We start from the raw sequence: 26912 nt of genomic DNA on the forward strand, positions 1-26912 counted from the left end.
ACAGCAACCCCTAACGGTCAGCGTGCTCAGGACACTGACCCCTCTGCACCCCGCACAGCGGCCTTCCCTAACGGCCAGCGTGCTCAGGACACTGACCCCTCTGCACCCCGCACAGCGACCTTCCCTAACGGTCAGCGTGCTCAGGACACTGACCCCTCTGCGTCCCGCACAGCGGCCTTCCCTAACGGTCAGCGTGCTCAGGACACTGACCCCTCTGCGCCCCGCACAGCGACCTTCCCTAACGGTCAGCGTGCTCAGGGTGCGGCCGGCCAGGCACCCGACCCAGACCCGTCTCTCCGGAGCCACACACACCTGGAGGTCAACATCCCAAGGGAACCGGAAAGGACTTGGGGAAACCCCAGGCCCTCGGCGCGACCCAGTGCACGGCCTGCAGCCAGCAGGCCAAATCCAGAGCAGTCACTCAGAACTCCCCCTGGCTCCGTGCCGGCGCGCTCCCTTGAACATCTCCAAAGCCTCCAGTCCCGCCCACCCGGCCCCGCCGCTCACTGAGGCACAGCTGGCTTCCCCTGGCCTGGTCTTTTATCCCGAGCAGCGGCACACAGCCAGGCTCCAGCCTCTGCTAGGAAGGAGGCAGTATTTGTTAGACTTGTTCCTTTCCCTGAAAAAGCTTTGTTGTGCTATCACACTGTCCCGCTCTCCCTCCAAACTCATCACGCAACCGGCACGCCGGCAGCCCTTCTCTCGGAAAGGCTGAGCCAGCTTCCTCCCTGGCTGCGGCGTGAGTGAGGAGGGGCACTGGGAGGGGAGCGAAGGGTGCGTGGAGGCCTGCGTCTTTCAGAGTGCCTTCCAGAACAGTGACTTTTGGACTTCCTTGCGATTCACTGTAAGAATTGTGTTTGCATCGCAGCCAAGTGCATGACACACACACACACACACACACAACCAATGCACATACGTACAGAAGCCGCCACCGGAGAGCTAGAACTCTCTGAATAGTTGAGAGCCAGGCAAACATTGTGCTGTGACATTTATGATCCACACAAATGTAAAGTACAGGACAATAACAGAACAAGAGTGCGGGTAGACTGCTGAGCTACATCCTTGGCAAAGCAAGGCACCGAATACAACAAAATGCAGCAAAGGATTCAAAGCAAGGGATCAAAAGTGAACACTCAACATCTTTGGCCAGCTCAAAAGAAGGCAGGCGGAGAGGAGAGAGGCGAGCGGGAGTGGATAAGAAGCTGTCAGGGTCAGGTCAGGATTGCTCAAGGTTAGTGAGTGAGCAGGGCAGACTTCAGCTTTGGGAAGCTTACCTTGGGGTGGCATGGGGGGGCGTGTAATTAATGCAAGGTCTTGGTGTACAACATCACAATAACCGCGTTGAGATCTGGGTGATCTCATGTCTTTTGAGAGTGCCATGTGTTGGCTGGACTTGGCTACAGGCCACGATTTCATGACATCCCGGCACCAAGTCTGTCAAAGCAACTTCTGGTTTTATAGCATTGATCAGCCTGAGAGGAGTCTCCAAGCAGGTCTCTCAAAAATGGCACTAGAATTTCTCACTTTTCATACACCAGGTGTTGTCCTAAAAATGGTTAATGTGATTAAAATACTGTCTGTGTGTTTGTGACAGGTCACAATGAAACCTCTGTGGTCAATCATCATACACTTACCCCCCCCAAAAAAAGAGAAGATGGACAGGAGTGTGAAAGAGAGCTTGTCTGAGATGTGGGAGGGAAACAGGGGAGAGGGAGGAAGGGCGGACTGGCCGGCACTTCCCGGACACCTGCGCAGGCGGCCGGAGGCGGCTTGCTGAGTGAGGGAGGGGAACAGGGCAGGGGAGGTCTACACATTGTGCGCGTGGATGGACAGGGCAAAATGGACACACCCAGGGGCCGGGAAGGTGGCTCAGTGGTAGAGCGCTTGCCTTGCATGCCTGAGGCCCTGGGTTCGATTGCTCAGCACCACATAAGAAAAAAGAAAAAAGCTGGAAGTGGCGCTGCGGCTCAAGGGTAGAGCGCTAGCCTTGAGCACCAAGAGGCCCAGGGACAGCGCCCAGGCCCTGAGTTCAAGTCCCAGAACTGGCAATAATAATAATAATAATAATAATAATAATAATAATAATAAATACAACTTGAAAAAGAAAGAAAATCATTTCTGAGTCACCAGAGTTCAGAATTTTGTCCTTTTGGGCGTTCAGCACAGCTCTGCCTGCAGGTAAGAGCTGAGGAGGTGGGTCTTGGATTCCCGTTGCTTCTGTAATAAGAAGCCACAGCTCACTCACTTAACATAGAGAGCTTCAGGACCAAATGTTTTGTTTGGATGCATTTGAAGAGTGAAAATATTTCTCTTGAAACTGCCCGTGAGAAACAGTCTAGATGTGAAACATCTGGTTTGGGTCATGCCTAGTGGAAGACTAATATTTGCACAGGCCAGGGGGTCGGTGGCCATACTGGGTTGTGAATTCTCAGTGTTTCTGAAGTCAGGTAGCTGTATTCGCCTCATTAATGTGGTTCAAACATTCTAGCCAACCGGCCTTACCCTCTTCCTGGAGAGAGGGAAAAGGGGGCCAGGCACAGCAGGACCCGCGGCAGACAGAAGCCCGCAAGCTCCGTCTCTAGGGTGACCATGACATTTCCCCAGTATTTTTTGTGTGGATGTGCTCACTGTTCACAACTGACACGATAAAAGAACAGACTGAAGGGACGGATAATTAAATCTAGAAATAAAATCTTCAGAGCCTGTCACAGCGAACACTTAATTTCAACACCCTTCACGATCGCTCTCCGCCGCTATGCTCGGTTTCAACTTACTGGATTATAGGATGCATGAAGGAAGAGCACAAATCCCGGGTATAAGTTGTCCAGTTCTCCTGGGTCCTATGCTCCGGAGCCACTATGAAGTTTCTTGTTTTCTGCACTGGTCCCGGGCTGAACTCGGGTCCGAGCTCAGAGCTAGTGGCTCCGCCATTTTTGACGCAGCTCTGCTGCTGGTTTTCGATGGGGCTTTCCTGCCCGGGCTGGCTTCGAACTGCGATCCTCAGGCTCAGCCTCCGGAGCAGCTGGGGTGATAGGCGTGAGGCACTCACTTCTCAGGCGGTGAAGTCCGAGCAACGGGGGTTCGAACACCCCATGCGTCACGAACGCCACCGGGGCCGCCGAACCGGGGCGACTCACGCCCGCACCGGAGTGAGGGCCTCCTGGGCCGTTTACAGGCCGCGTCTCGGGACGCACAACACATGGCCCGCGCGGCCTGGTCACCTCTGTGCCCGGTCGGGGGCGCGCGGCCTGGTCACCTCTGTGCCCGGTCGGGGGCGCGCGGCCTGGTCACCTCTGTGCCCGGTCGGGGGCGCGCGGCCTGGTCACCTCTGTGCCCGGTCGGGGGCGCGCGGCCTGGTCACCTCTGTGCCCGGCCTAGTCAGGGGCGCGCGGCCTGGTCACGTCTGTGCCCGGCTTCGGGGGCGCGCGGCCTGGTCACGTCTGTGCCCGGCTTCGGGGGCGCGCGGCCTGGTCACGTCTGTGCCCGGCCTAGTCAGGGGCGCGCGGCCTGGTCACGGCTGTGCCCGGCCTAGTCAGGGGCGCGCGGCCTGGTCACGGCTGTGCCCGGCTTTGGGGGCGCGCGGCCTGGTCACGGCTGTGCCCGGCTTTGGGGGCGCGCGGCCTGGTCACGGCTGTGCCCAGCTTAGTCAGGGGCGCGCGGCCTGGTCACGGCTGTGCCCGGCTTAGTCAGGGGCGCGCGGCCTGGTCACGGCTGTGCCCGGCTTCGGGGGCGCGCGGCCTGGTCACGGCTGTGCCCGGCTTCGGGGGCGCGCGGCCTGGTCACGTCTGTGCCCGGCTTCGGGGGCGCGCGGCCTGGTCACGTCTGTGCCCGGCTTCGGGGGCGCGCGGCCTGGTCACGTCTGTGCCCGGCTTCGGGGGCGCGCGGCCTGGTCACCTCTGTGTGCGGTTTCGGGGGCGCGCGGCCTGGTCACGTCTGTGCCCGGCTTCGGGGGCGCGCGTGCGCCCAGGCGGCGGCCGCGAGCGACGCGCACAGCGGGGCCGCGGCGGCCCGGCCCCGGGGGCTCCGGGAGGACGGGGTCAGGAGCGCCGGGCGCCGCCACAAAGAAGCGCGCAGAGGAGCGGGCGCGGCGCGTCCCCCGGGCGCCGCGGAGGGAGCGCGCCCGCACCGCCGCGCCCGCGCACGCCGCCCCCGCCGCCGCGGAGATCCCCGCGCCCGCCGCCGCCGCCCAGCCGCGCCCTCGGCCGCTCTGTCCGCCCCGCGCTCCGCCCCGCGCCCGCCCCGCGCCCGCCCCGCGCGGCCCCGCGGAGGGGGCGGCCGGGCCTGCGCAGAGCCGCCTCCTCCCGCCCCCGCCCCGCCCCGCGCCGCGCCCGCCGCCGCCGCCGCCGCTGCCGCCGCCGCCGCCGCCGCCGCCGCTCGCCGTCCGCGCCGCAGTGCGAAGGGGCGAAGATGGCCGGCTGGCAGAGCTACGTGGACAACCTCATGTGCGACGGCTGCTGCCAGGAGGCCGCCATCGTCGGCTACTGCGACGCCAAATACGTCTGGGCGGCCACGGCCGGGGGCGTCTTCCAGAGCATCACGGTGAGCCGGGGCGCGGGCCGGGTCCCCGCGGCTAGGCCGGGCCGGGCACTCTCCCCGGGGGTCCCCATCACGGCCAGGCCGGGTGGGCAGGGCAGGGCCCGGGTCCCCGCGGCTAGGCCGGGCCGGGCACCCTCCCCGGGGGTCCCCATCACGGCCAGGCCGGGTGGGCAGGGCAGGGCCCGGGTCCCCGCGGCTAGGCCGGGCCGGGCACCCTCCCCGGGGGTCCCCATCATGGCCAGGCCGGGGTCCCCGCAGGCCCGGCCGGGCGCGCGGGCGGCGCGGGTCCGGCCCGGCCCCGGTGACTCGGCGAGGCCGCCGTGCGCGGCCCCGGGGTGGACGCGTGCGTCCCGGCTCCGGCTTTGCGGGGTTTTTCGTGCTTTAATTCTACAAGATGGCGAACTGCCATGGCTCTCCCCGTGGAGGGCCCCCCGCGCCCCGTTACCCCGCTGCGCCGCGGGGCGGCCTCGGGCGCTTCCGAGGGTCCGCGCGCGGGCGGCCGCGGGCCGGGGTGGCGGGGACGCGGCGTGGCGGGGACGCGGCGCCCGGCACGGCCCGCACCGCCCCGCGGCCTCCGCGCGCCCGCCGCGCTCTCCCGGCCCGGGCGCCGCTCATTGTTCGGCGAACCCGCCCGGCGCCCCGGCCCGCATCCGCGCGCGGCCCCGGAGTCGGGTGCGCCGTCCCCCCGCGGCGGCCCCGGGACCCACCCCGCGTCCCTTTGTGTGCGGGCCGCGCCGGGCGGCTGCGGGCGCCGGAGGCGCGGGGCCTGCCATGACTCGGCAGTTCCGGTGGGGGCGACGCCGCCTCGGGAGCGGGGCGCCCGCGGCCCGGCGCCCCTCCTCCTCCTCCTCCGTCCGCGCGGGCCGCGGGAGGGCGGGGACCCCCTCCGTGACCCTGACCCCGCACCCCCGCCCCGCCCCGCGCCAGCCGCTGGAGATCGACGTGGTCGTCGGGAAGGACCGGGAAGGGTTCTTCACCAACGGCCTGACCCTGGGCGCCAAGAAGTGCTCGGTGATCCGGGACAGCCTGTACGTGGACGGCGACTGCACCATGGACATCCGGACCAAGAGCCAGGGCGGCGAGCCCACCTACAACGTGGCCGTGGGCCGGGCCGGCCGAGGTGAGCGGGGGGCGGCGGCGGGGCGCAACCCCGCCGAGGAAGGGCTCGCCCCCCCTCCTCCCCGGCCTCCTCCTCCTCCTCCTCCTCCTCCCCGGCCTCCTCCTCCTCCTCCTCCTCCTCCCCGGCCTCCTCCTCCTCCTCCTCCTCCTCCCCGGCCTCCTCCTCCTCCTCCTCCTCCTCCCCGGCCTCCTCCTCCTCCTCCTCCTCCTCCTCCCCGGCCTCCTCCTCCTCCTCCTCCCCGGCCTCCTCCTCCTCCTCCTCCTCCTCTTCCTCCTCCTCCCCGGCCTCTTCCTCCTCCTCCTCCTCCTCCCCGGCCTCCTCTTCCTCCTCCTCCCCGGCCTCTTCTTCCTCCTCCCCGGCCTCCTCCTCCTCCTCCCCAGCCTCCTCCTCCTCTTCCTCCTTCCCAGCCTCCTCCTCCTCCTCCTCCTCACCGGCGCCACGCGAGACCCCCGCGTCAGGTGGGGTGAAGCCGTGTCCAGTAGCCGCAGGTGACAGTCCTCCCGGGCCGCATCTCAGCGCCCCTGGCCCTCCCGGGTTTAGACCCTGCGCCTCCCCTCCTCTCGAATGAAGATCCCTGACCGCCCCCCTCCGCCAGGAACATGCTGGGAGAGCGGGCGTCCGACCCGGGCTGGAGAGGGAGCTGATCAGGTGCGGGTTGGAGACCTGATCAGACTTGGGTTGGAGAGCTGATCAGGAGTGTAGCGAGCTGATCAGGTGTAGGTTGTAGAGAGTTGATCAGACTCAGGCTGTAGAGCTGATCAGATGTGGGCCGATCAGACGCGGATTGTAGAGAGTTGATCAGGTACAGGTTGTAGAGTTGATCAAGTGGGGGTTTTAGAGTTGATCAGACTCAGGCTGTAAAGCTGATCAGGTGCCAGTTGTAGAGCTGATCAGACACCGGTTGGATAGAGCTGATCAGGTGCAGGTTGTAGAGAGAGTTGGTTAGGTGTGGGTTGTAGAGAGCTGATCAGGTGCAGGTTGTAGAGCTGATCAGGTGCAGGTTGTAGAGCTGATTAGGTGTGGGTTGTACAGAGCTGATCAGGTGTTGGTTGTAGAGCTGATCAGGTGTTGGTTGTAGAGCTGATCAGGTGTGGGTTGTAGAGCTGATCAGGTGTGGGTTGTAGAGCTGATCAGGTGTGGGTTGTAGAGCTGATCAGGTGTGGGTTGTAGAGCTGATGAGGTGCAGGTTGTATAGCTGATGAGGTGCGGGTTGTAGAGCTGATGAGGTGTGGGTTGTAGAGCTGATCAGGTGTGGGTTGTAGAGCTGATCAGGTGTGGGTTGTAGAGCTGATCAGGTGTGGGTTGTAGAGCTGATCAGGTGCGGGTTGTAGAGAGCTGATCAGGTGCGGGTTGTAGAGAGCTGATCAGGTGCAGGTTGTAGAGCTGATCAGGTGTGGGTTGTAGAGCTGATCAGGTGTGGGTTGTAGAGCTGATCAGGTGCAGGTTGTAGAGCTGATCAGGTGCAGGTTGTAGAGCTGATCAGGTGCAGGTTGTAGAGCTGATCAGGTGTTGGTTGTAGAGCTGATCAGGTGTTGGTTGTAGAGCTGATCAGGTGCAGGTTGTAGAGCTGATCAGGTGTGGGTTGTAGAGCTGATCAGGTGTTGGTTGTAGAGCTGATCAGGTGTTGGTTGTAGAGCTGATCAGGTGTTGGTTGTAGAGCTGATCAGGTGCAGGTTGTAGAGAGCTGATCAGGTGCAGGTTGTAGAGCTGATCAGGTGCGGGTTGTAGAGCTGATCAGGTGCGGGTTGTAGAGAGCTGATCAGGTGTTGGTTGTAGAGCTGATCAGGGGCAGGTTGTAGAGCTGATCAGGTGCAGGTTGTAGAGCTGATCAGGTGCGGGTTGTAGAGCTGATCAGGTGCGGGTTGTAGAGCTGATCAGGTGCGGGTTGTAGAGCTGATCAGATGCAGGTTGTAGAGCTGATGAGGGCAGGTTGTAGAGCTGATCAGGTGCAGGTTGTAGAGCTGATCAGGTGCAGGTTGTAGAGCTGATGAGGGCAGGTTGTAGAGCTGATCAGGTGCAGGTTGTAGAGAGCTGATGAGGGCAGGTTGTAGAGCTGATCAGGTGCAGGTTGTAGAGCTGATCAGGTGCAGGTTGTAGAGCTGATCAGGTGTTGGCTGTAGAGAGCTGATGAGGGCAGGTTGTACAGAGAGTTGATCAGGTGTGGGTTGTAAAGAGAGTTGATCAGGGCAGGTTGTAGAGACAGTTGATCAGAGGTGCAGTATGTCAGAGATGCCAGTTTGAAGTCAGTGCATGCTTGGTCCAAATATTCTGTGGCCAACATTAAGTATTCCCACTTTTTCAAGAGAAATCTGAGATTGAGGGTTTTTTTTTTCCTGACATGTAATCGATATTCATATCAACCTGTGTAAGTCATTTAAAAGAAGGTCCTGTAGCCTGTTTCTGAGGAGTCAGAGCAGGCCTACCCATGAACAAAGGCTTTGAAGCTGGAGCAGGAATTTAAACCGTTCCCACTTCCCTGTGACCACCTTCAGGCTACTCCTGCTAGGTATGAGGAGCCCCAGTTATCTATGGGGGATCGATGTGATTTGAAATAGTAGACAACTGTAAGCATGAGCTGCTCTCAAAAACCTATTCTAGAAAAAAGGGAAGCCTCAGCCACAGATTTTCAGACGGCAGGTGCTGCTGACATCTAGTGGCAGTGAATGTGGAATTGGACAGAGCACCTGTACCTAGAGCTAGACCTCCCAATTGCATTAAAGCTGTTTCAGGACTTTAGACTCAAAAACAAGTGAGGATTATCTGTATGGATGAGACTTAAATACTTATACTTTAGGTTTTCCTAGCTGTTTAAAATTGTCACATTTCTCTGGAAATAGTATTTACTTGTTTATTCACACTTAACATTCTCACTGGTATGTTTTAGTGGAGTTTGTACTAAGTGTGTTAAAAATCTGAGAATTTGTAAACAAATTCTTTAAAGCTTGTACTTTTGGGAGCAAATATGAACTTGTCACATCAGCTAGACCTTTTTGCCTTAAAATGGTAGATGTGGTCACCTTTTTCTCCAGCTAGCGTGGACAGTGGTGTGCTCTACTGAATGCGAGGTGACCCCGCTCTGCAGTTTCGGGCTGTTTGTAGGTTTCAGAGCTCTCCATTCTGACTTTAGTGCTTGATAGTTCACGGGAAACTAACTTGTTAACTCACTGATCAGGATCTATCTGCTATGTGAACTTTCTGGATTAACACTCTTTTTGAAACCCCTTTCTCCTTTCTCTTTCAGTCTTGGTCTTTGTAATGGGAAAAGAAGGGGTCCACGGAGGCGGATTGAATAAGAAGGCATACTCAATGGCAAAGTACTTGAGAGACTCTGGGTTCTAGCTGCTAGGCAGACTGTGAAGTATTAGGGGAAATTGCTCTTACACTTTCCTAGCTGTAAGCTTAAGTCTTATTCTGGAAATGTTACTAGCAATGCAGGGTGATGGGGTGTAAACCTGTGTCTCCTTTGTATCCCTCTGTCGGTGGGGAAAGGCCTTTCTTTATGCTCCCCCCCACCCTCCCCCACGCCCGCCCCCCTTGGTAATTCTGCTCACTTCTGTTTTGTTTCCTTGTGTGCTCCAGCATTGGTTATAGTCATGGGAAAGGAAGGTGTCCACGGGAGGCACACATAACAAGAAAGCGTGTGAACTGCTTTATCCCCGAGGCAGCCTCGTGCGTGAGCAGCCTCTCCCCGTCCACCTAGCCGAGGTCATCACCTGCTACCACACTAGGCTTGGTGGCTAGTTTTTCTTTCCCTGTTTTCTAAGGTCCACCTAGCCGAGGTCATCACCTGCTACCACACTAGGCTTGGTGGCTGGTTTTTCTTTCCCTGTTTTCTAAGGTCATGATTCCTGTTTGCCCAATGGATCATTTGTATGTTAACCACTGTTTGTAACCAACCCTTACCTGGCAACATAATTGCAGCACAATAATGATTTGCATGATACCTTGAAATTGGGGGGAGGGGGCATGCCAAGTTGGGCATCACTTTGTCTTAGCAATTAATGGGATATTGATTACTAAAATAAGTTAATATTAAGCAAGGTGCCGGTTGTACAATCTCTAATTTGAGCGACGTCTTGTCCGCACTTTGAGCATTTACTTGGCTCATTTAGTCTTCCTTTTGTAAGGCATGGTTGGGAGGAAAACGTGCATGCATCTTTCCGTCACTCCTTCCTCTTCTCTCAACCCCTCCCTTCGCAATAAGGTATTTGGTTTGCTTCCATCCTCTTTTGTGCAGTGCCTGGTTTATTTAGCCAATTAATACCCCTTTTGTTGATGAGTGAGAGCTGCAGTATTTGCTTTTAGTGTTGTGGGTGCACTTGAGACAGTTATTCTGTAGTATCACAGGAGGTGACACAGGAAGAGCACAACTGCAAAACAAGAGCAAAAGGCACTTCCTCCCATGACCTTATAGTAACCATAGCGACTGAATCCCCATCATTCTGAACTCCATCTTTGCAATAGCTCAGATTTGTGTTCCTGTCTTCCGCTTTGCACACCAGCTCCACTCTTTAGTGACACTGAGCAAGGTTGCCATTATGGAATTAGGTACCCCACATAACCATCTGGAGTGCGTCCGGTTTGTTCCTCATAGGACCAATCTTTATTTGCCGCTTTGGTTTTTATATGAAGTTGCATCATTGTGGACTTGGCTGTCTTGTGATGATTTTTTTTCATAATGTACTGTGTGCCATACTATTGTTCAAATGAACTGTCGCTATTGTGAGATGGATTTTAACTGACCTATTAAAGGGTTTCTTTCGAATGGCACTACCTTAGGGATATTCTAGTAACTGCTTCTATTGTTTGGGCCTTGTGGATAATGTACAGATTTAAAAAACAGATCTTGTTGCTGGTTTGTCCATTTCTTTCCCTGCACTTTGTTACATCTGGGATACAGTCTAACTCATCTGATTTAATATGCATTTAAAAAAATGCCATAACTATTAAACACCTTGTTTACAGACAGATGAAATAAATTTATTCCAACCAAATATTCTAGACTCATGTTGTTTATGCAAATTGTTGACTTACTGATAACGTGTGTGTGTGTGTGTGCGCGCGAGCGCGTGTGTGTACGTGTATATGGATCTCAAGTGTGGGCAGCCATGCTTGGCTATAGTTGACTTTTGACACAGTGGGAATATAGAAAACAAGCCAAGTCCTAGGAGGGCCAGCATAAAATTTGAGTACCTACAAATCTACTTTTCGTAGGCTTTGGTCTATTAAATGTGGCTTTTAGTCATTTTGGGCCTGTTTTCAGGTTTATGAAAAAATGGACCTACCTGCTAGAAAGAAAGTATTTTCTTCTGTTAATCTAGTTGATTTTGAGAGGCTCCACGAGACATTATGGGTTCTCCTGGGTTGAACTGTCAGGGCTCTTCTACATCTGAGCAGAAGCCAGTCCAGAGACTGGCTTCAAATCTAAGAGCATTGAGGTGCAAGACCTTGCGCTTTGTGGCTCTCGGAGTAACCTATTGACCATGATCAGATAGTTTAATTCTGGAGTTTCGGTATGAAAGTGTAGCCAGTGGTGTAGATTTAGTCCTGTTTGGTCATTATTACCACGAGATATCAAGCAGACATTGAGAACAGGAGGCTCACGTCAGTGGGTCTGAATGAAAGTGGAGCTGTACAGAGACAAAGCCCCACTGTGGCAACAAGGTTCTGTCAGTAAGCCAGGAAAGCCCATCTCAGAAATGATCACCAGGGCCCTTGCTCATCCTCCAGTGGCCTGTCTGCTGCCTTTGAGCAACAGTGGGCTTGGGGTTGCTTTCCTTGCTTAAAATGCACTGTACATGAACCGTTTTCTGAGCAGCTCTGAGGCATTCATTCTGAACTTGTACATGCAGGCTATGAGAATACATAGATTTAGGGCAGACATAGCCTGGAAACTGAAATCAATCGATTCAGCCTTTTATTTCCCACAGTGCAGTGTCTTTCCCCCCCACACCCCCCATTATTTTTCTTGAGGAAAAAGTACATTTCTTTTAAATTACATCATTTTTTTGGTTACAATTTTGGGCAAATGAAAAAATTTTACAATTAGGTGGTAGTTAATGATCACCATGGTGAAATCCTTAATGGAACCCCTGAGAGAGTAGCAGGCATGTGCGGGGGAAGGGTATAGAAGGGTGTAGAAGGATGGCTGACACTAGAATAGGAAAAGCTGGTCACTGGCCACCTGCCCAGTGTCAATAGAAAAACACAAAAATATATACATGCATACTTTGTACTTAATTCTGTGAAGTTGGCATAAAGAAATGGATATACATACTTGTACACCAAGATCTCCATACAGAGCACATAGGATAACCAGACTCAGAACACAGATCGGGGCTCAACGTCAGACAGGAGGTGGATAGATGATTTTGTTCTTTGAGCAAAATAGATATTAAAGAAAGACAGAAACATATTTTATGTACACATGTCTGAAGGCAGAATGTCCAGGTAAGTTTATCCCTAGGCTAAGTTTCTGAGTGACTACATTTTGATTTCCAGTGTTTTAAATGTTTCATAATCTGAACTGTAAAATTTGTTTTTTAGTAAGTTTATTTTCATTATTATTTATGGTCCCATTCAATAAGCTTATTCAATGAAATGATACGTAACTTTAAGTAAATAATAAGAGAAAAAGGACAGGTCTTAGCAAGTGCTATTAAAAAATACCTCATAAGTTGTTGTTTTACAACTAAAGTACAGATTTGGAACTTGAAAAAAAATCTTTGACCCGGAAAAACACCTAATTCAAATGGAAAGGAACCAGAGGTCATTGTTCTCAACTGTGGACTAAGAACTGAAGAAGTAAAACATACGATATATAATAATATACTACAGTGACTTTTACAGTTCTTATTGAAAATACTCTATTTTAAGCATGACTTTAAAAGGTTTTTAAAGCTAGTATTTATCATGAAATTATTTGCCACACACTGATAAGTGCTTTGAAACCTGACTTTAGGTTAGATGAAGTTAAGGTAATGATCAGAAAGGTTAAGGCCATATAACCAAGCACATTTCAACTTATGTGTAATCTCCGTGGCAACTGTTTCTCAGGCCCATGTTCCTCTTAAAGGAGCAAGGGGTGAGGTAGTAGCAACAATGTGTGTTACATTCAACCTTTTTAGAGCACATATTTGTGTGCATGTGCATGTGCTAGTCCTGGGGCTAGAACTCAGGGTCTGAACTTTTGGTGGTTAATTGGAGTCTCACTGACTTTCCTGCCCTGGCTAGTTTCAAACTGCTGTCCTCAGATCTCAACTTCCTGAGTTGCTGGGATTACAGGTATAAGCCCACTAGTGTCTGGCTTCAGATTATACATACATATGCACACTTCCAATACTTTTTTTTTAAGCCACAAAAGGGTCATTTCTCGTATATTTCTTGATTCAGTTTTCCATGTCTTACAGCTATTGTGAAAAGACACTATCATTACAGCACGGTATCAGGATATAACTTATTTGGGGATGGTTTTGGTTGTAGTCCAAATGCCATAAACTTCTAAAGTGATCTGTTTGATGTGGGCCGTGGTCCTTCTAGAGCACTCTACACGTAAGTTTAAGGCTAACGTGACAGTACAGTAGACACTCACTGGTCCTTAGAGTGGAAAACATATTTATTAACATCCAGCTCCCCTCACTCAAGGCCATATAAAAATCCTTAGCATTTTGATTATACATAAGTATTTTTTACATAGTTACACTAATGTATGATTTAGCTTTTTCATAATACATTGTTTCAATACATTAGTTGTTAAACATAAGCAGCACTTACTTCCAAATCCAATACTTGGGTAATTTCCTCCATATGTGGTTTATTAGCAGGGATAGTTAGCACGAGATGCTCTTTATCAAGAGGTATATGACCAAGTGTTATCAGCTGCTGAAGTGTGGTGTTCACATGCAGTGTCTTGACCTTGCTCTGGCCACAGCAGACAACCCTTGAGGACACTGGAAGCTGTGCCTAACGGCCAGACAGTGCTTTGAACAGCGGAGTCAAATTCACACACAACACTGCAGTACTAAAAACCAAAAGAAAAAAAGGTAACTTTGAAATCTACACTAACTGCAGGTCTTTCCTATGTGGAGAAGACAACTTGAGAACAGGAAGGAAAGACAGCTTTGTGTTTCTCTGTGGGGCTGAGAGGAGGAGAAGTGCACAGTTACCTTGCTGCCTCTTAGTAATGATGGCAGTCTGGGCAAATGGCAGAGCAAGCGTCCAGCTCCGCAGGCCGGGTGACTTTATGGAGGTGTGCTGGCCCAGGTCACGCCACATGGCCACGGCACTGACTTCCTGTGTAACACACACTATGCATACTGCAGTCATCTGGGCCTTCATCACAAGCTGTACTCAGGATTTAACAAAATTGTCTGGCTGTATCTGACCCCCCAAAGCACTAATTTGATGCCTGAGTTACAGCACTAGTCTGTCACTTGTTAGTAAAATGAAGTATGGGGTCAAAGCCTGTGTCAATCATCTGATGAAGCTAGAATAGCAAATAAGTTATTTCTACAGAAATCTAAAGGGGGCAGAAAACCAAGTTATATACCTAAATGAACATTCTGAAGACAGTAAGCCAACCACCACCTCAGTCACACGGTGTTTGCTATGTTGTAATCATGTTCACCAGGCTGCAGCTGGACCACAACACTGTGGTCGCTACCTTCGTTCTCGGCGTCACTGCTGTCCGTGTCCTCGTAGTCCGAGGACTCGGTCACGTTCTGCTGGGAGTGTGCTTCCGACAGTGCTCCGAAGGACGGGGTGCTGGCGGAGGCGAATGGCCTGAGCAGAGGGGTGTGCTCCGACACTTCGTTCTCTTCTCGGCTGCTGTCGGTGTCAGAGTCTGAATCGCCTTGAGAAGGAACAACTTTCTGCTTGCAAACAGGACATGTTTTTTTGGTTTTTGTTAACCAAGGGTCTACACACTTGCAGTGGTAAGCTGTTAAAGCAAGAGAGACAACTTGAGTTAGGGCTCTATGGCTGAGGACATTGTATTTCATCTGTGTTTTACTTCACATTGTGAGGTACAGACATGAATGTGCACACCACCATTCTTCCTAGTAGAGAACCTGGCCTGTGATGTTAGTCCATCTTTCCTGGATGCACCAAACCAAATGCAATTATTCCACATGAAAATTCAAGGCACCACGTGACCTCTCCTACCATGGGAACAGGGGAGGATCCTGAGCTTGTCTCCATCCTCATACTCATCCAGACAAATGGCACAGACATCATACTCATCTCCTGAAATGGAAAATCATGAGCAAAAATTAAAATACATACAGCTTTTTTTGGTACTGGAGTTTGAACTCAGGGCCTTGTACTAGTGAGCCACACCTCCAGGCCTTACTGCTTTCGTTCTTTCTGGATAAGGACATACGTTTTTACCCAGGACTAGCTTCATACCTATTTGCTTTCTGTGTAGCTGCAATTATAGGCATTAGCCACTGCACCCAACAAGTAGAAAAGCTTTTTAGCTTTTCATAATCTGCAACTTTATTTTCCTTAGTTGGTTATTTTGAATTTTTTTTTTTAATTATCTGATCTTTAATGATGCCTTTGTTGGTTTCTGTCAGACACAAAAGATCTGACATTTTAAGTGATTGGCCTTTTAGCTAAATTAAAAATGGATATTAAGTTTGCTCATCCTATCAATGGTTTTGATAAGATTCATATTAGAGTTTTACATAATTATTCAAGTGCTACTTTTGAAATACTTTATGCAAAGAACAAATTTCTTTCTCTAAGACGTTGATTAGTTTTTCCATGCTGAGGACAGGTCCCAGGCATTCTAAGCAAGCATTCAGACCAACCAAATATTTTTAATCTATCAATGAATAAATACAGATTTGAAACCACTTCTGCAATTTCTGTGGTGTTTTGTCAAATGTGTAATCTGACATCCATTTTCATTCATACAAGTGTTTTCCCAGCTTTGGATGGTGAGGAAAATGAGATAAGCAAATGGCTAGCCACACAGAGCCAGTCTTGGTATTTATTCCTAACATCACTGCCATTTAAATTATCTTACTTTTGACTGTACCACCTTTATCATCACAAAGGTGTAATTCATAGCTTCTTGAAACTCAAATTGTCCATTTTTAAAGGAAGCAGCAGTCTGGAAGTCTTTCTTAAACACAGCTGCTTTTCCAAAAAATTGGCTAATGACCTAGGCTGCCTTTGTGACTGCTTTCACTTCAGAGTCTTCCACTGGACAAACATGTGAGGGACCAAAGGCAGTTAAGTAAGCTCTATAGCACTGGTTAAAGGTCTGTGCCTCTCTGACCTTTTATTTCCTCATCTCTAACTAGAGGAGACAGGGTAAGAGGGATAATAACAGCACCCACTTCACAGAACTCTGAGAATTAATGTAACAGGTAAGAATTCAACAGCTGCTGTGTTTAGCTTAGCACCACGCTACACAGGCTTGATGGGGCAGGAGAACAAAAGGAAGTCTAGAAGTAGGCCTGACCCAAAGAAGTATTTTATTTAAGACATTGTTCAGAACCGCTACACATGGTGATAATAAAAAGTATTTCAGCCATTCATTATTTTCTTAAACTTCTGCCCGCTAGGCACCAAGTGGTGTATGCCTGTAATTTTAGCTATTTAGGAGGCTGAGATCTGAGGATGGTGGTTCAAAGCCAGCCCGATGAAGAAATCAGACATCTCCAATGAACTAGTTTCAAAAAGCTGGAAGTATCACTGTGACACAAGTGGTAGAACACTAGCCTTGAGCCAAAGAAGCTCAGGAACAAGGACAGCACTCAGGTTATTCAAGCCCCAGGACTAGCAAAAAATTTTAAAAATGTATGTACATACACTCTGCCAGAGCAAAAGAGCATCCCCCATAAACACTGTGTGGTGTTAGCCAGTATACAGCAGTGTACCAGTCATCACGTACATGCAACTGAACTAAACCTAATCACCCACCTTTCTTGAATTTATGTACAGGGAGTTTCTTGAGTTGGTCTTTACGAAGCCTGTTTCTTCTAGCTCTATGTCTGTCCTGGACAAATTTTGTGATCTAAAAATAAAAAGGAAGAAAAAAAGATATTAAACATGCAAAAAGAAAATGGCCATTAAAATAGCAAATCTTTTAAGTGTCTAGATTAAAATTAAAAGATAGTTATCAATCATACACTGATTAGTTATTGTACTTTAATTCTAGCAGCATAACTGGACAGAGATAATATAGAATACCCAACTTTCAAAATTACCAAGTAAAATAAACAAAGCACTTTACACTGTAAAGGAAGTACACAGAATGAGAACCAAGAATCCAAAACACCACCCAAACTGGGCTCTGTAGCTCACACATGTAATCCCAGACACTCAAAAGACTGAGATCTCAGGCTCGTAGCCTGACAGGAAAGTTCATGAAACACTTACAAAGAGCCACAAGTGGAGGTAAGAGAGAGCGCAGCCGTTCTAAGTGAAAAGGCTAAGTGAGGGCACCAAGTCCTGAGTTTAAGCCCCAGTACTGGCACGAAAGCAAAACCGCTCACCATCTGTCGATGTGCATTTATCATGTCCACTTACCATTTTATCCCAACAAAAAACAAAAGTATATGTCCACACACCATACATAACCAATCCTGCTTTATTTACTAATGCTAAAAAACTAAAAACAACCTAATGTGCATCAATAGGCAAATGTACAAACTGGTATACAATCAAATACAATTCAGCAGTGAAAGGAATAATGTACTCAGTGACAGGTGAATTCATGCTGTGTTTAGAACACAGTCTTGTTAAGAGTGCACAGTTCCGGGCTGGGAAGGTGGCTCAGTGGTAGAGCGCTTGCCTTGCATGCCTGAGGCCCTGAGTTCGATTCCTCAGCACCACATAAGCAAAAAGAAAAAAGCCAGAAGTGGCGCTGTGGCTCAAGTAGTAGAGCGCTAGCCTTGAGCTGAAGAGCTGAGGGACAGCGCCCAGGCCCAGAGTTCAGGCCCCACGACTGGACCCAAAAAAAAAAAAAAAAAAAAAAAGAGTGCACAGTTCCACTTACATAAAGGAAAAAAGGAAAAGTTAACCAATCTAAATTTATAGCGATAAAACAATCAGATGCAAACATTAAAATACAGAGGCACACAATAAATGTAGACTGACTTCACCAGATTTTTAAAAAAATAATTGTATCACAGTGTATAATGAAAAAAATTCTAACTGTATGCTATTTAGAGACAAGACAAAAGTGAATGCCACACTTAGAAAACAGTAGTGCAGGGGCTGGGAAGGTGGCTCAGTGGTAGAGTGCTTGCCTTGCATGCATGAGGCCCTGGGTTCGATTCCTCAGCACCACATAAACAGAAAAAGCCGGAAGTGGCACTGTGGCTCCAGTGGTAGAGCACTAGCCTTGAGCTGAAGAGCTGAAGGACAGCGCCCAGACCCAGAGTTCAGGCCCCATGACCGGCAAAAAAAAAAAAAAAAAAAAGAAAACAGTAGTGCAGCCCTACAAGCCCAGCACTTGGGAGATAGAGAAGGCACTTGCAAGTTCAAGGTCAGCATGGCTAAGTTGTCAAAACATGTCTGGAAGCCTGGCGCTGGTGGCTTACACCTGTAATCCTAGCTACTCAAGTGGCTGAGATCTGAGGATCGCTGTTCAAAGCCAGCTGGGGTAGGAAAGTCTGTGAGACTCTTATCTCCAATAATCCACTAGAAAACTGGAAGTGGTGCTGTAGCTCAAGGGGTGGAGCACTGGCCTTGAGCTGAAGAGGGCAGGGACAGCACCCAGGACCAGAGTTCAAGCCCCACGACCTGCAAAAAAAAAAAAGTCTGGGGAAAAAATGCCTGAATGACACATGAAGGCAAAAGAAGCAAGAAAAAGTAAAAGGACAAAGACACACCAAGAATACAGTAAGCAAAAGAAGCTGGCATGTCAGATAAAATAGAATTTAAGGCAAAGGTCACCAGGAGACAGTCATGGCAAAGACAAAAATGACACTTTACCTAGAAAATAGCAAAACAGAGGAATGAAAATTCATAGACTGAGCAATGTATATCTGAAAGAGGCCAAAAAAAAAAAAAAAAAATCCACCAGATGAGACCTGCCTGGATTGGAGCTACCAGGGACATGTGACTAACAACTGAAACCTGGCTAGTCCAAACAGATGTGCATGTATATACAATGCAAACAGGATGACAAGACCTTCATACAACTAGCATATAAAAACATACTAGTTTTAAATGTTGAGATACATTTTATACATATTAGGTTAAATAATAACAGTATTAATCTTTTGTGCTAGTACTGGGGCTTGAACTCAGGGCCTCATTCTCAAACTTTTTGGCTCAAGGCTAGTATTCTACCACTTTCATTTCCAGTTTTTTTTGCTGGTTAACTGTAAGAGTTTCATGGGCTTTTCTGCCTGGACTGGCTTCAAACCTTGATCCTCAAACAGCTAGGATCCTCAGTAGCTAGGATTACAGATGTAAGCCACCAGCACCCGCCTCACCTATTTCCTTACTTTTTTAAATTTGCTACACAACAATGTAATAATAAAATGTGGCTCACAATATTGTTCTATTGCTTTACAGAATGAGAATCTCATTTAGAAAATGAGAATACATACTTGCCTAATAAGCATGAGGCTCTGAGCTCCAACAACAGTACTACCAAAAAGAAAATAAGAATATAAAAAAACTATATGGTAAAGACCATACAATTGTGTGAGTATACTAAAAATTACTGAAGTATGTGCTTAAATGGGTCAACTTTATACTATCTGAACTATATCTTAATAAAAATGTTAAAATACTAAAAAAAAGATTAAACCAAAACAAATGGACAGTGAACTGCATTCTATAAATCTTTTCATGTACGTGGGTAATATTTACAAAATGTGATACAAAATGATGGTTCAAAGGTGTTTGAAAGTAACCAAAGAGTCTATATATAGCAAAAGTGGCATCTTCTGATCACAATGCAACTGAATCAATAATCAGTAGGAAAAAAAAGGATACTGAAGACCAAGTATTCTGTCAATTTCCAACCTTCCTAAAATATTTCCTACGTCTTGGGACTAATCCTGGTGGGTGTGAGTGAAGAGGCCAGGCCCTCAGCCTGCCCTTCACCACTACGGTTCTGAACATGAAAAACAAACCAAAGAGCTAAGGAGGCCTTCCACACCTGGGAACAACTGAGCATCAGGACAAGAGAAAGGTCTGGGAACAGATAACCTCAGTATATTGTTTAAAATCTTAGAACACATACAATAGACAAGAACTTTTGATTTCATACGGCTAAGAACCATTTTACTAAACTTGTTACTGCAAACTATCCATTTCTGTATTTACTCAATACATCTTACATTTCTGCTCTTAATTTTTACATTTCATTTCAAAATAAGTAGTACGCATATGTATACTTTCCCCAAAATATTACAGCATGAATATTATTTCTTAAGCCATCTTACAGTTCTTTTGTTTTCTTTTTGAGGTATAATGTACATACAATGGAAAACACAAAGCCTAAGTACACAATTTGGTGGGTCCAGACAACCCAATTATATATGTTAGGTGTATATACACTTATACAACCCAAACCTCTTAATAGATACAGAATGTGAGCTGGGCACCAGTGGTTCATACCTGTAATCCCAGCTATTCAGGAGGCTGGGACCTGGAGGATCACAGTTGAAAGCTAGTCTGGACAGAAAAGCCTGAGACTATCTTCAATTAACCACCCACTATAAGCATGGCCGAAGTGGCAAAGCACCAATCCTGAGTGAGCAAGCAAACTCAGAATGGAAGGCCCTGATTTCAAGTGCCAATACTAGCACAGACACAAAAAAGACACAGAACATGACTTTCATCCCAGAAATCCCCTCACATTCTTCTCATTCTGCCAGAAAATCACCTTACTGATTTTTTTCCCACTCACTTTCTTTTAACCTTTCATAACTTCATACAAATGGGCTCATATAATGTCTACTGTTCAGGCAGGGCTTCTCTCTTGACAGTGCTATGTGCTGAGATCCATCTAAGCTGTTTTCTTTTTTTTTTTTTTTTTGGTCGGTGTGGGGCTTGAACTCTGGGCCTGGGCGCTGTCCCTCAGCTCTTCAGCTCAAGGCGAGCGCTCTACCACTTGAGCTACAGCGCCACTTCCCATCTAAGCTGTTTTCAAAGTCACTGTACATTAATTTACCTACCATGAAAATGACTATCAAGATGAGACAGATGCCCACGATGATGAGGAAGGGGATCAGATAGTACTCCAAAGGAAGGCTAAATTCAGGAACTAAGATAATGTGGCCCCTAGAGGAAAACAAAAATTAGTAACTGAGGTCAGTAACAGTTATCAAACTAGGATGTTAATGAAAACAAAGAGAACAATTTTTTTCTGAATAGCCTGAAATATAATTAAAAGAAGTTCTTGGATTAGGCAAAAAGAATAAACCAGGATGGGCATACAGCCATTACATTCAATGTACATTGAAATGGAAACACATAATGTGAGGGTTTGGGAAAGATGGAGGCAAATTGGCAGAAGCAACCCTTCTCCGCTCTCCACATTCTCCACTTCATGACTGAAAATAACCATGGGATCATATGTGCTGTGGAGTTGTGCAGAACAGAATGCTGCTTAGGCCCTCACTAATCACATCAGTAGTTACTGGGACAGCACTGTGACACAAGTTGACTGCAACTTCGAAACAGAAACTGTCATCAGAGTAAGCACACTGCTGGTGCTACATGAGCGAATATGACGTGGCCTCAGAACTTTCAGTAACCTTTATTTGTCTAGGAAGGGTCACATCACTCAACACTAACTGTGCTACTAAACTAGCATGTGCCAGCAATGAATGCGACCGTTTCCCATGCTGGATGCTTTTTATTTTAAAGGTAGTACAGCCAAGTACTTCACAAGACAGGGGGTTCAAGGTAAAATAGTAATTTGCAGTAAAAGGGAAATTCAAACAGGTTGATTCCTTTCCTCAAAAGAATGATGCTTAGAATCCACATATTTAAATAACATAAACACAAGTTATTACGTCCAAAGAATTTGGCATAGCTTTACCAAATGCAAACAAGAAATGCTAGTGATTCCCTCCCAACCCTATTGGAATTCTGGATACAGGAGCTTGGCTTGCTTCAGTCACTTTCAGCAGAATGGAGGTAAAGGGTTTCACAAACGTGCACAAATACTAAAGTAATACATACACTAGCATAAAAAATGAGAAGGCAACAGCAGGCCTGGGCTTCGCTCTTTGTGGATAATGTCCCTGGTTCATGGCACAACTGCTCTGAGCCTCTGAACCAATGGTACCATTCTGGTCTAGGAGGCCTTTCTATGAGACAGTAATCATCTGTAGCCCCTGCTTCACTCTCTCCAACATGCTATAAATGAACACTGCTAGGGCGTAGAAGCCAGACTACTGCACAGCTGAATTCACCAAGTGTAGCTCTGTAATGTCTTAATAGTAGCAATGCTTATCCTCATGCATTTTCTTCTCTTTTTATGCAGATGTCTTCCTAAGACACAGCTGTCCTGTGTCCTATGAGGCAAGAAATAAGAGCTGCTAGGATAAGAATTGAGAAGTCCTAGCCAGGTGCTGGTGGCTCACGCCTGTCATCCTAGCTACTCAGGAGGCTGAGATCTGAGGATCATGGTTCAAAGCCAGCCTGGGCTGTTAAGTCCATGAGACTCTTATCTCCAATAAACCACCAGAAAACCAGAAGTGATGCTGCAGCTCAAAGTGGCAAAAAGAGCTCAAGGAACAGCACCCAGGCCCCTGAGTTCAAGCCCCACAACTGACAAAAAAAAAAAAGACTCACTGGCTTGAATTTTAAATCTAATATTCTTGGGGCTGGGAAGGTGGCTCAGTAGTAGAGTGCTTGCCTTGCATGCATGAGGCCCTGGGTTCGATTCCTCAGCACCACCTAAGCAGAAAAAAAAAAGCCGGAAGTGGTGCTATGGCTCAAGTGGTAGAGCGCTAGCCTTGAGCTGAAGAGCTGAGGGACAGTGCCCAGGCCCAGAGTTCAGGCCCACGACTGGATCCAAAAAAAAAAAAATCTAATATTCTTCATAACCAAATAATGTTGACCTGTGGTGTTTCAAAGCATTTCAGTTCATGGTCATGACATACTGTGGGAACCTGGTATAGTGGTGCACTTCTATACTCCCAGCTACTCACAAATAGCAGGTCCAGCAGCCAAAGCAAAAAGTGCAAGACCCAGGCCTGTGGCTTGAGTAGCAACAAGGATTCATTATGCGGATGTTAAACCACATAAAATTAATAAAAGGCTTTAAGCATCTTAAAAAGCTCAATGCCCAACTGACCCATCTTTTTCTTAGCCAAACTAATGGCAGAGGTGGTGAGGCAGAGAATGGTGGCAGTTATCAGTCCTTTGGCCTCACTTCCTGCCTGTCCTGGTCTCCTACTGCTAAGCCTGCAGATTCACCCTTGTCCTCATCTCAGGTTAATCTGGATTTGAAAAAAGAGGTATTTAAGCAGCTTCAGTAAGTATCTTGCCACCCTACCTTCACGTCCACCTCTGCATACAGTGCACTCCACTCCCATCGGCTCTGCAACTAACATTTGACCACTCAAGCAGCATCCGAAGCAAACTGGAGAGTAAGTCTTAGTCTCCTTTGCATGCATTCCCAAGCTAATTTCAAAGTGAGTGTCAAGGTCTACGTTGCTTAACAATAACCTTTTTATTTTTCTCATTGATACAGGAAGAAGCCCTGACTTGTCTGTTTTTTTCCTGACAGCCAACACCTGCTAGCCAAATCTCTGAGCCTTCAGTGGACCTGCAGCCACACCCCAGACCAACTTGCCAGCAACACCTTGAGAGCAGTTCAACTACTGGATACCCCCCCAACGCTAGCAGTACGTGGCTGAACTTGTCCCTTTAGGACAAAGCTCCTGACAGTCTCCCAGGACATCGGGCAGGCCCAGCCCTCACACCCTCTTCCTGCCAGCACAGGGGGCTCCTTCTTGGTTAGGACTCCTGAAGCAGCACAGGATTAGCATTTACTGATTATCTGCTCAAGAGTCCTGTGCCCAGAGGTAGGGTTGGACTATGACAAAATAAGAGTCCCTTGCCATTTACCATGAGAGAGAAGCTAGGGAACCTCGAAGTTTCCCTATTCTAACTCCCCATTCTCAAAATGAAAATGAGTCCACAGAGACAACATGTCCCCCTGAAGGCAGTATTCCAGCAGTCTTTCCAATGTCTGAACAGCAGATAGGGCCAATCTACATGTCTAAGTACATAACACTGTACGCACAATTAGGAAACTTAAAAAGCTTTACGACATATTTGCATGAATCCAATCTCTCAAGAGGAGGCATAAACTAACATGGGAAATCACAGTAGGTAAAAAGAAGATGGGGCTAGAGCTCAGAACAGCTCTGGAGGAGGGCAGTGCCAATACCTTCTTTTTCAATGCTTCATGTATTTTACCAGCACATATATTATCTTTTAATGTGTAAGATACAATTTCAAAGTTAAGATCAAAAAGATTCTAAAATATGTATTAAACTATGAAGGATTTTTCTAATGATGGAACAATATCAAGGTAAAAAGTATTCATTCTTCCTCAATTACACAAACCTAGCTGACAAACTAACATATCATTTGTTTTTTGATACATCAAAAATTAGATTCTCCTAAAATAAATACTTTGAGCATATATATGAACAGTACATTCGATTAGGAACACTGTGGGGGAAACTGACAAAAACAGTTGACAGGAAATACTCCCCCCTCCTAATCCATGTTCAGCTCGGATCTTTATGGGTTCCCCACTCTCCACCTCACACTTAGAACTGGATTTCAGAGCACTGGTTTCCCCTTGCCAAGCCTTGCTGATACGTGAGGGTAACAGCAACCAGAGGCTGCTGTGAGGAACAGCTATGGATATAAACCTTGTGCTCATGAATACCTGACACCTGCTAAATACACAATCCATCTTAGTTGTGCCTTTGGTTAGTGCTTCTGTGATGATCCCACTTGGGTTCTGGGGGTCTGTTTCCTGGAAGGGTGCTGGAGGGCTCACGGCAAGGCCCTATGAAACGGCTGCTCCTTAAGTGAACTGCAGGCTGTATACAACAGCTGTAAAGATGTATGCAGCAAGTTCTCCATCCAAACTTTTAGAACTTCAAAATACTAATTTCATCCATTTTACTAATTTCAGCTAATTTATTATGCAAATTTTACGAGAGTATAAAATGGACAGTTGTATCTTTTGAGCAACATTGGTTCCAACATGAGCCTCTGTAGCATTAAATTTTTGCTATATAGTTGTACACAAAAGAAACGAGATAGCTGAGAACCAGCGGCTCATGCTGTAATCCTAGTTACTTGGGAGAAAGAAGATGGGAGGATGGTGGTTTGAGGCCAGCCTGGGCAGAAAAGTTCACACGTGCCTTTCTTAACCCATACCAGCACACAGCACCAGGAGCCTGCCATACTGTGTTATGTGGGAGGCTCAGAGTCGGAGGATCATAGTTCCAAGCAGAAAAATTTGAGACTCCATCTCCACAGAGGGAAGCCTGACACAATGGCTTAGATGTTCATAGCAGCATTAACAGGGCTGAAGCATAAAACAGGTGGGTCATGGACCAGGCAGAGAGGAAAACAGGCGTGCAGGCATGGCTCAGCAGTAGAGACTGCACAGCAAGCAAGAGAGCCAGAGTTCAAGTCCTAGTACCACCACCACACCAAAAAAGAAAAACGTAACACTATATACTAGAGTACCACACATCAAGTCTTAAATTCAGACTTAAAAAGTGAAAATTCAGCACAATAGAGTTCATCTAAAACATAATCTTGATTACAATTAACATTATATAATTTTATCCTTGAAAAAATTGTAAGTTACATGATTATTTCTATTATTCATTACTTACCCTTTTTCATATGTGAACTCATCTTTCAGGGAATTTGCTGATGATTCACCAATAAAGACAGATGGAATGTCAATTTTCTTTAATATATCAACTGTAGGAAAGAGTAATGAAATTATTTGTAAAAGCCTGTTTTCTTAGTGTACAATCAACTCAACTTTCACAACAGCAAAAACAACTGGAACCAATTACAGTCAACATGTCTATCAGTTGATTTTTCCAGACTGCAGATTTATTCTCATCATTGAAGTAGTTTAGTTTAGAAACAAAATACCATTTACAATAACAAAGCTGGTATTTTACATAGATACATTACCTCACTAAATTCTCTCAACAGGCCTATAAGGTTGAGACAATGTTTGAGACAAACTTTTTACCCTTAATATTTTCACCTGATTTACAGAAGGAAAATGAGGAAGAAATCCTAGGTTTTCTTCCTACAGATAACTTAATTGCTAAATAACAAAGATAAAAGGCTTTGACAAACCCATTTCCCTAAGAGACAAACAAGCAGAGACCGGGAGCACCTTCCAACAGTTCACACAGAAGCACGGCCACCACATCAGGCCCTCTGTGGAGGCAGGCTGAGAGGAAATGCCATCAACTTCCACTACCCCTGCAGCTCTTAAAGCCCCACATCATGACTGGTATCGAAAGAGATGTGAAACTTATACCCACAGTCACACCAAATGCCACCAAAAGAATTCTGTAAAATGACCCATCACTCAGGAATAGAAATAAAAACTATCATTTTTTAGTGTTACTACTAGAAAAAACAGCTTTATTATGGATGAGCTGTGAGTTAACAGACTTGGCCTTAGGGAAAGCCCTTTACTTTCTTTTCAGTTTTCAAAATAACTTCATTTTATTGTATCTTATACATAATATACATAATAAAGAACTTTGTTTTATAATGCATAGTCGGTATGCATTTTTTGCGGGAGAGCAACAAAAAACAAAGCACACCACACTCCTTCCCTTCCAAAGACACATTATATTGGAAGTTATCAAACGTTCTTGTAAGCCTTGGCAAATGAGTACAATTATCTACCACAACTGAGACTCAGAGTGTCCCACCAGCCTCCAAAATTCCCTCACTGTCTTTTAAATTAAATCCTGTCCTGACTATAGCAACCACTAAGCTGGTTGTCTTTTTGATCCTTATGAGACTGGTAACCTTGGCAGATGAAGGATTTTGCATACACAATACTGTTTTATGTTAATATAAGCACTCATTCCTACACACATCAGCCACACACAGCCCATGGAAACCCCAAGGAGGGAGGAAGCATCGTCACTATTTCTTTTTTCTCCCTTACCCTAGAAAGCTAAACAAAGAACCAGGCAATGTTCTAGATGCCTCACAGTTCTCACCTACTCAAACCTCACAGCACCCT

General features: G+C 47.6%; 2 protein-coding genes across 3 annotated transcripts in view; one reads left to right on the plus strand and one right to left on the minus strand.

Moving 5' to 3' along the window:
* The first annotated feature begins 4362 nt into the window (after positions 1-4362).
* On the plus strand, positions 4363-10650 carry LOC138804496 (profilin-2). Its single transcript, XM_069988782.1, has 3 exons — positions 4363-4539; positions 5464-5656; positions 8898-10650. The coding sequence occupies exons 1-3, from the start codon at positions 4408-4410 to the stop codon at positions 8993-8995; spliced, it is 423 nt and encodes a 140-aa protein (XP_069844883.1). The 5' UTR covers positions 4363-4407; the 3' UTR covers positions 8996-10650.
* A 2603-nt stretch (positions 10651-13253) lies between these two features.
* The window catches only part of LOC138804498 (E3 ubiquitin-protein ligase RNF13), a 42239-nt gene continuing 28580 nt past the window's right edge, over positions 13254-26912 (minus strand). Inside the window, exons 6-11 of one of the 2 annotated variants that reach the window (XM_069988788.1) lie at positions 25519-25609; positions 20809-20914; positions 16589-16682; positions 14819-14899; positions 14205-14594; positions 13254-13676 (exon numbers count right to left, since the gene is read on the minus strand). In XM_069988788.1, coding sequence (XP_069844889.1) covers positions 14248-14594; positions 14819-14899; positions 16589-16682; positions 20809-20914; positions 25519-25609 — 719 coding nt within the window. In that variant the 3' untranslated portion in view covers positions 13254-13676; positions 14205-14247. Of the gene's footprint in view, positions 14595-14818; positions 14900-16588; positions 16683-20808; positions 20915-25518; positions 25610-26912 lie in introns of both variants that reach the window. The other variant, XM_069988787.1, reaches the window with a different exon arrangement.

The sequence above is a fragment of the Dipodomys merriami genome, unplaced genomic scaffold, assembly GCF_024711535.1.
Source record: "Dipodomys merriami isolate MVZ:Mamm:240054 unplaced genomic scaffold, mDipMer1.0.p SCAF_367, whole genome shotgun sequence".
NCBI lineage: Eukaryota > Metazoa > Chordata > Mammalia > Rodentia > Heteromyidae > Dipodomys > Dipodomys merriami.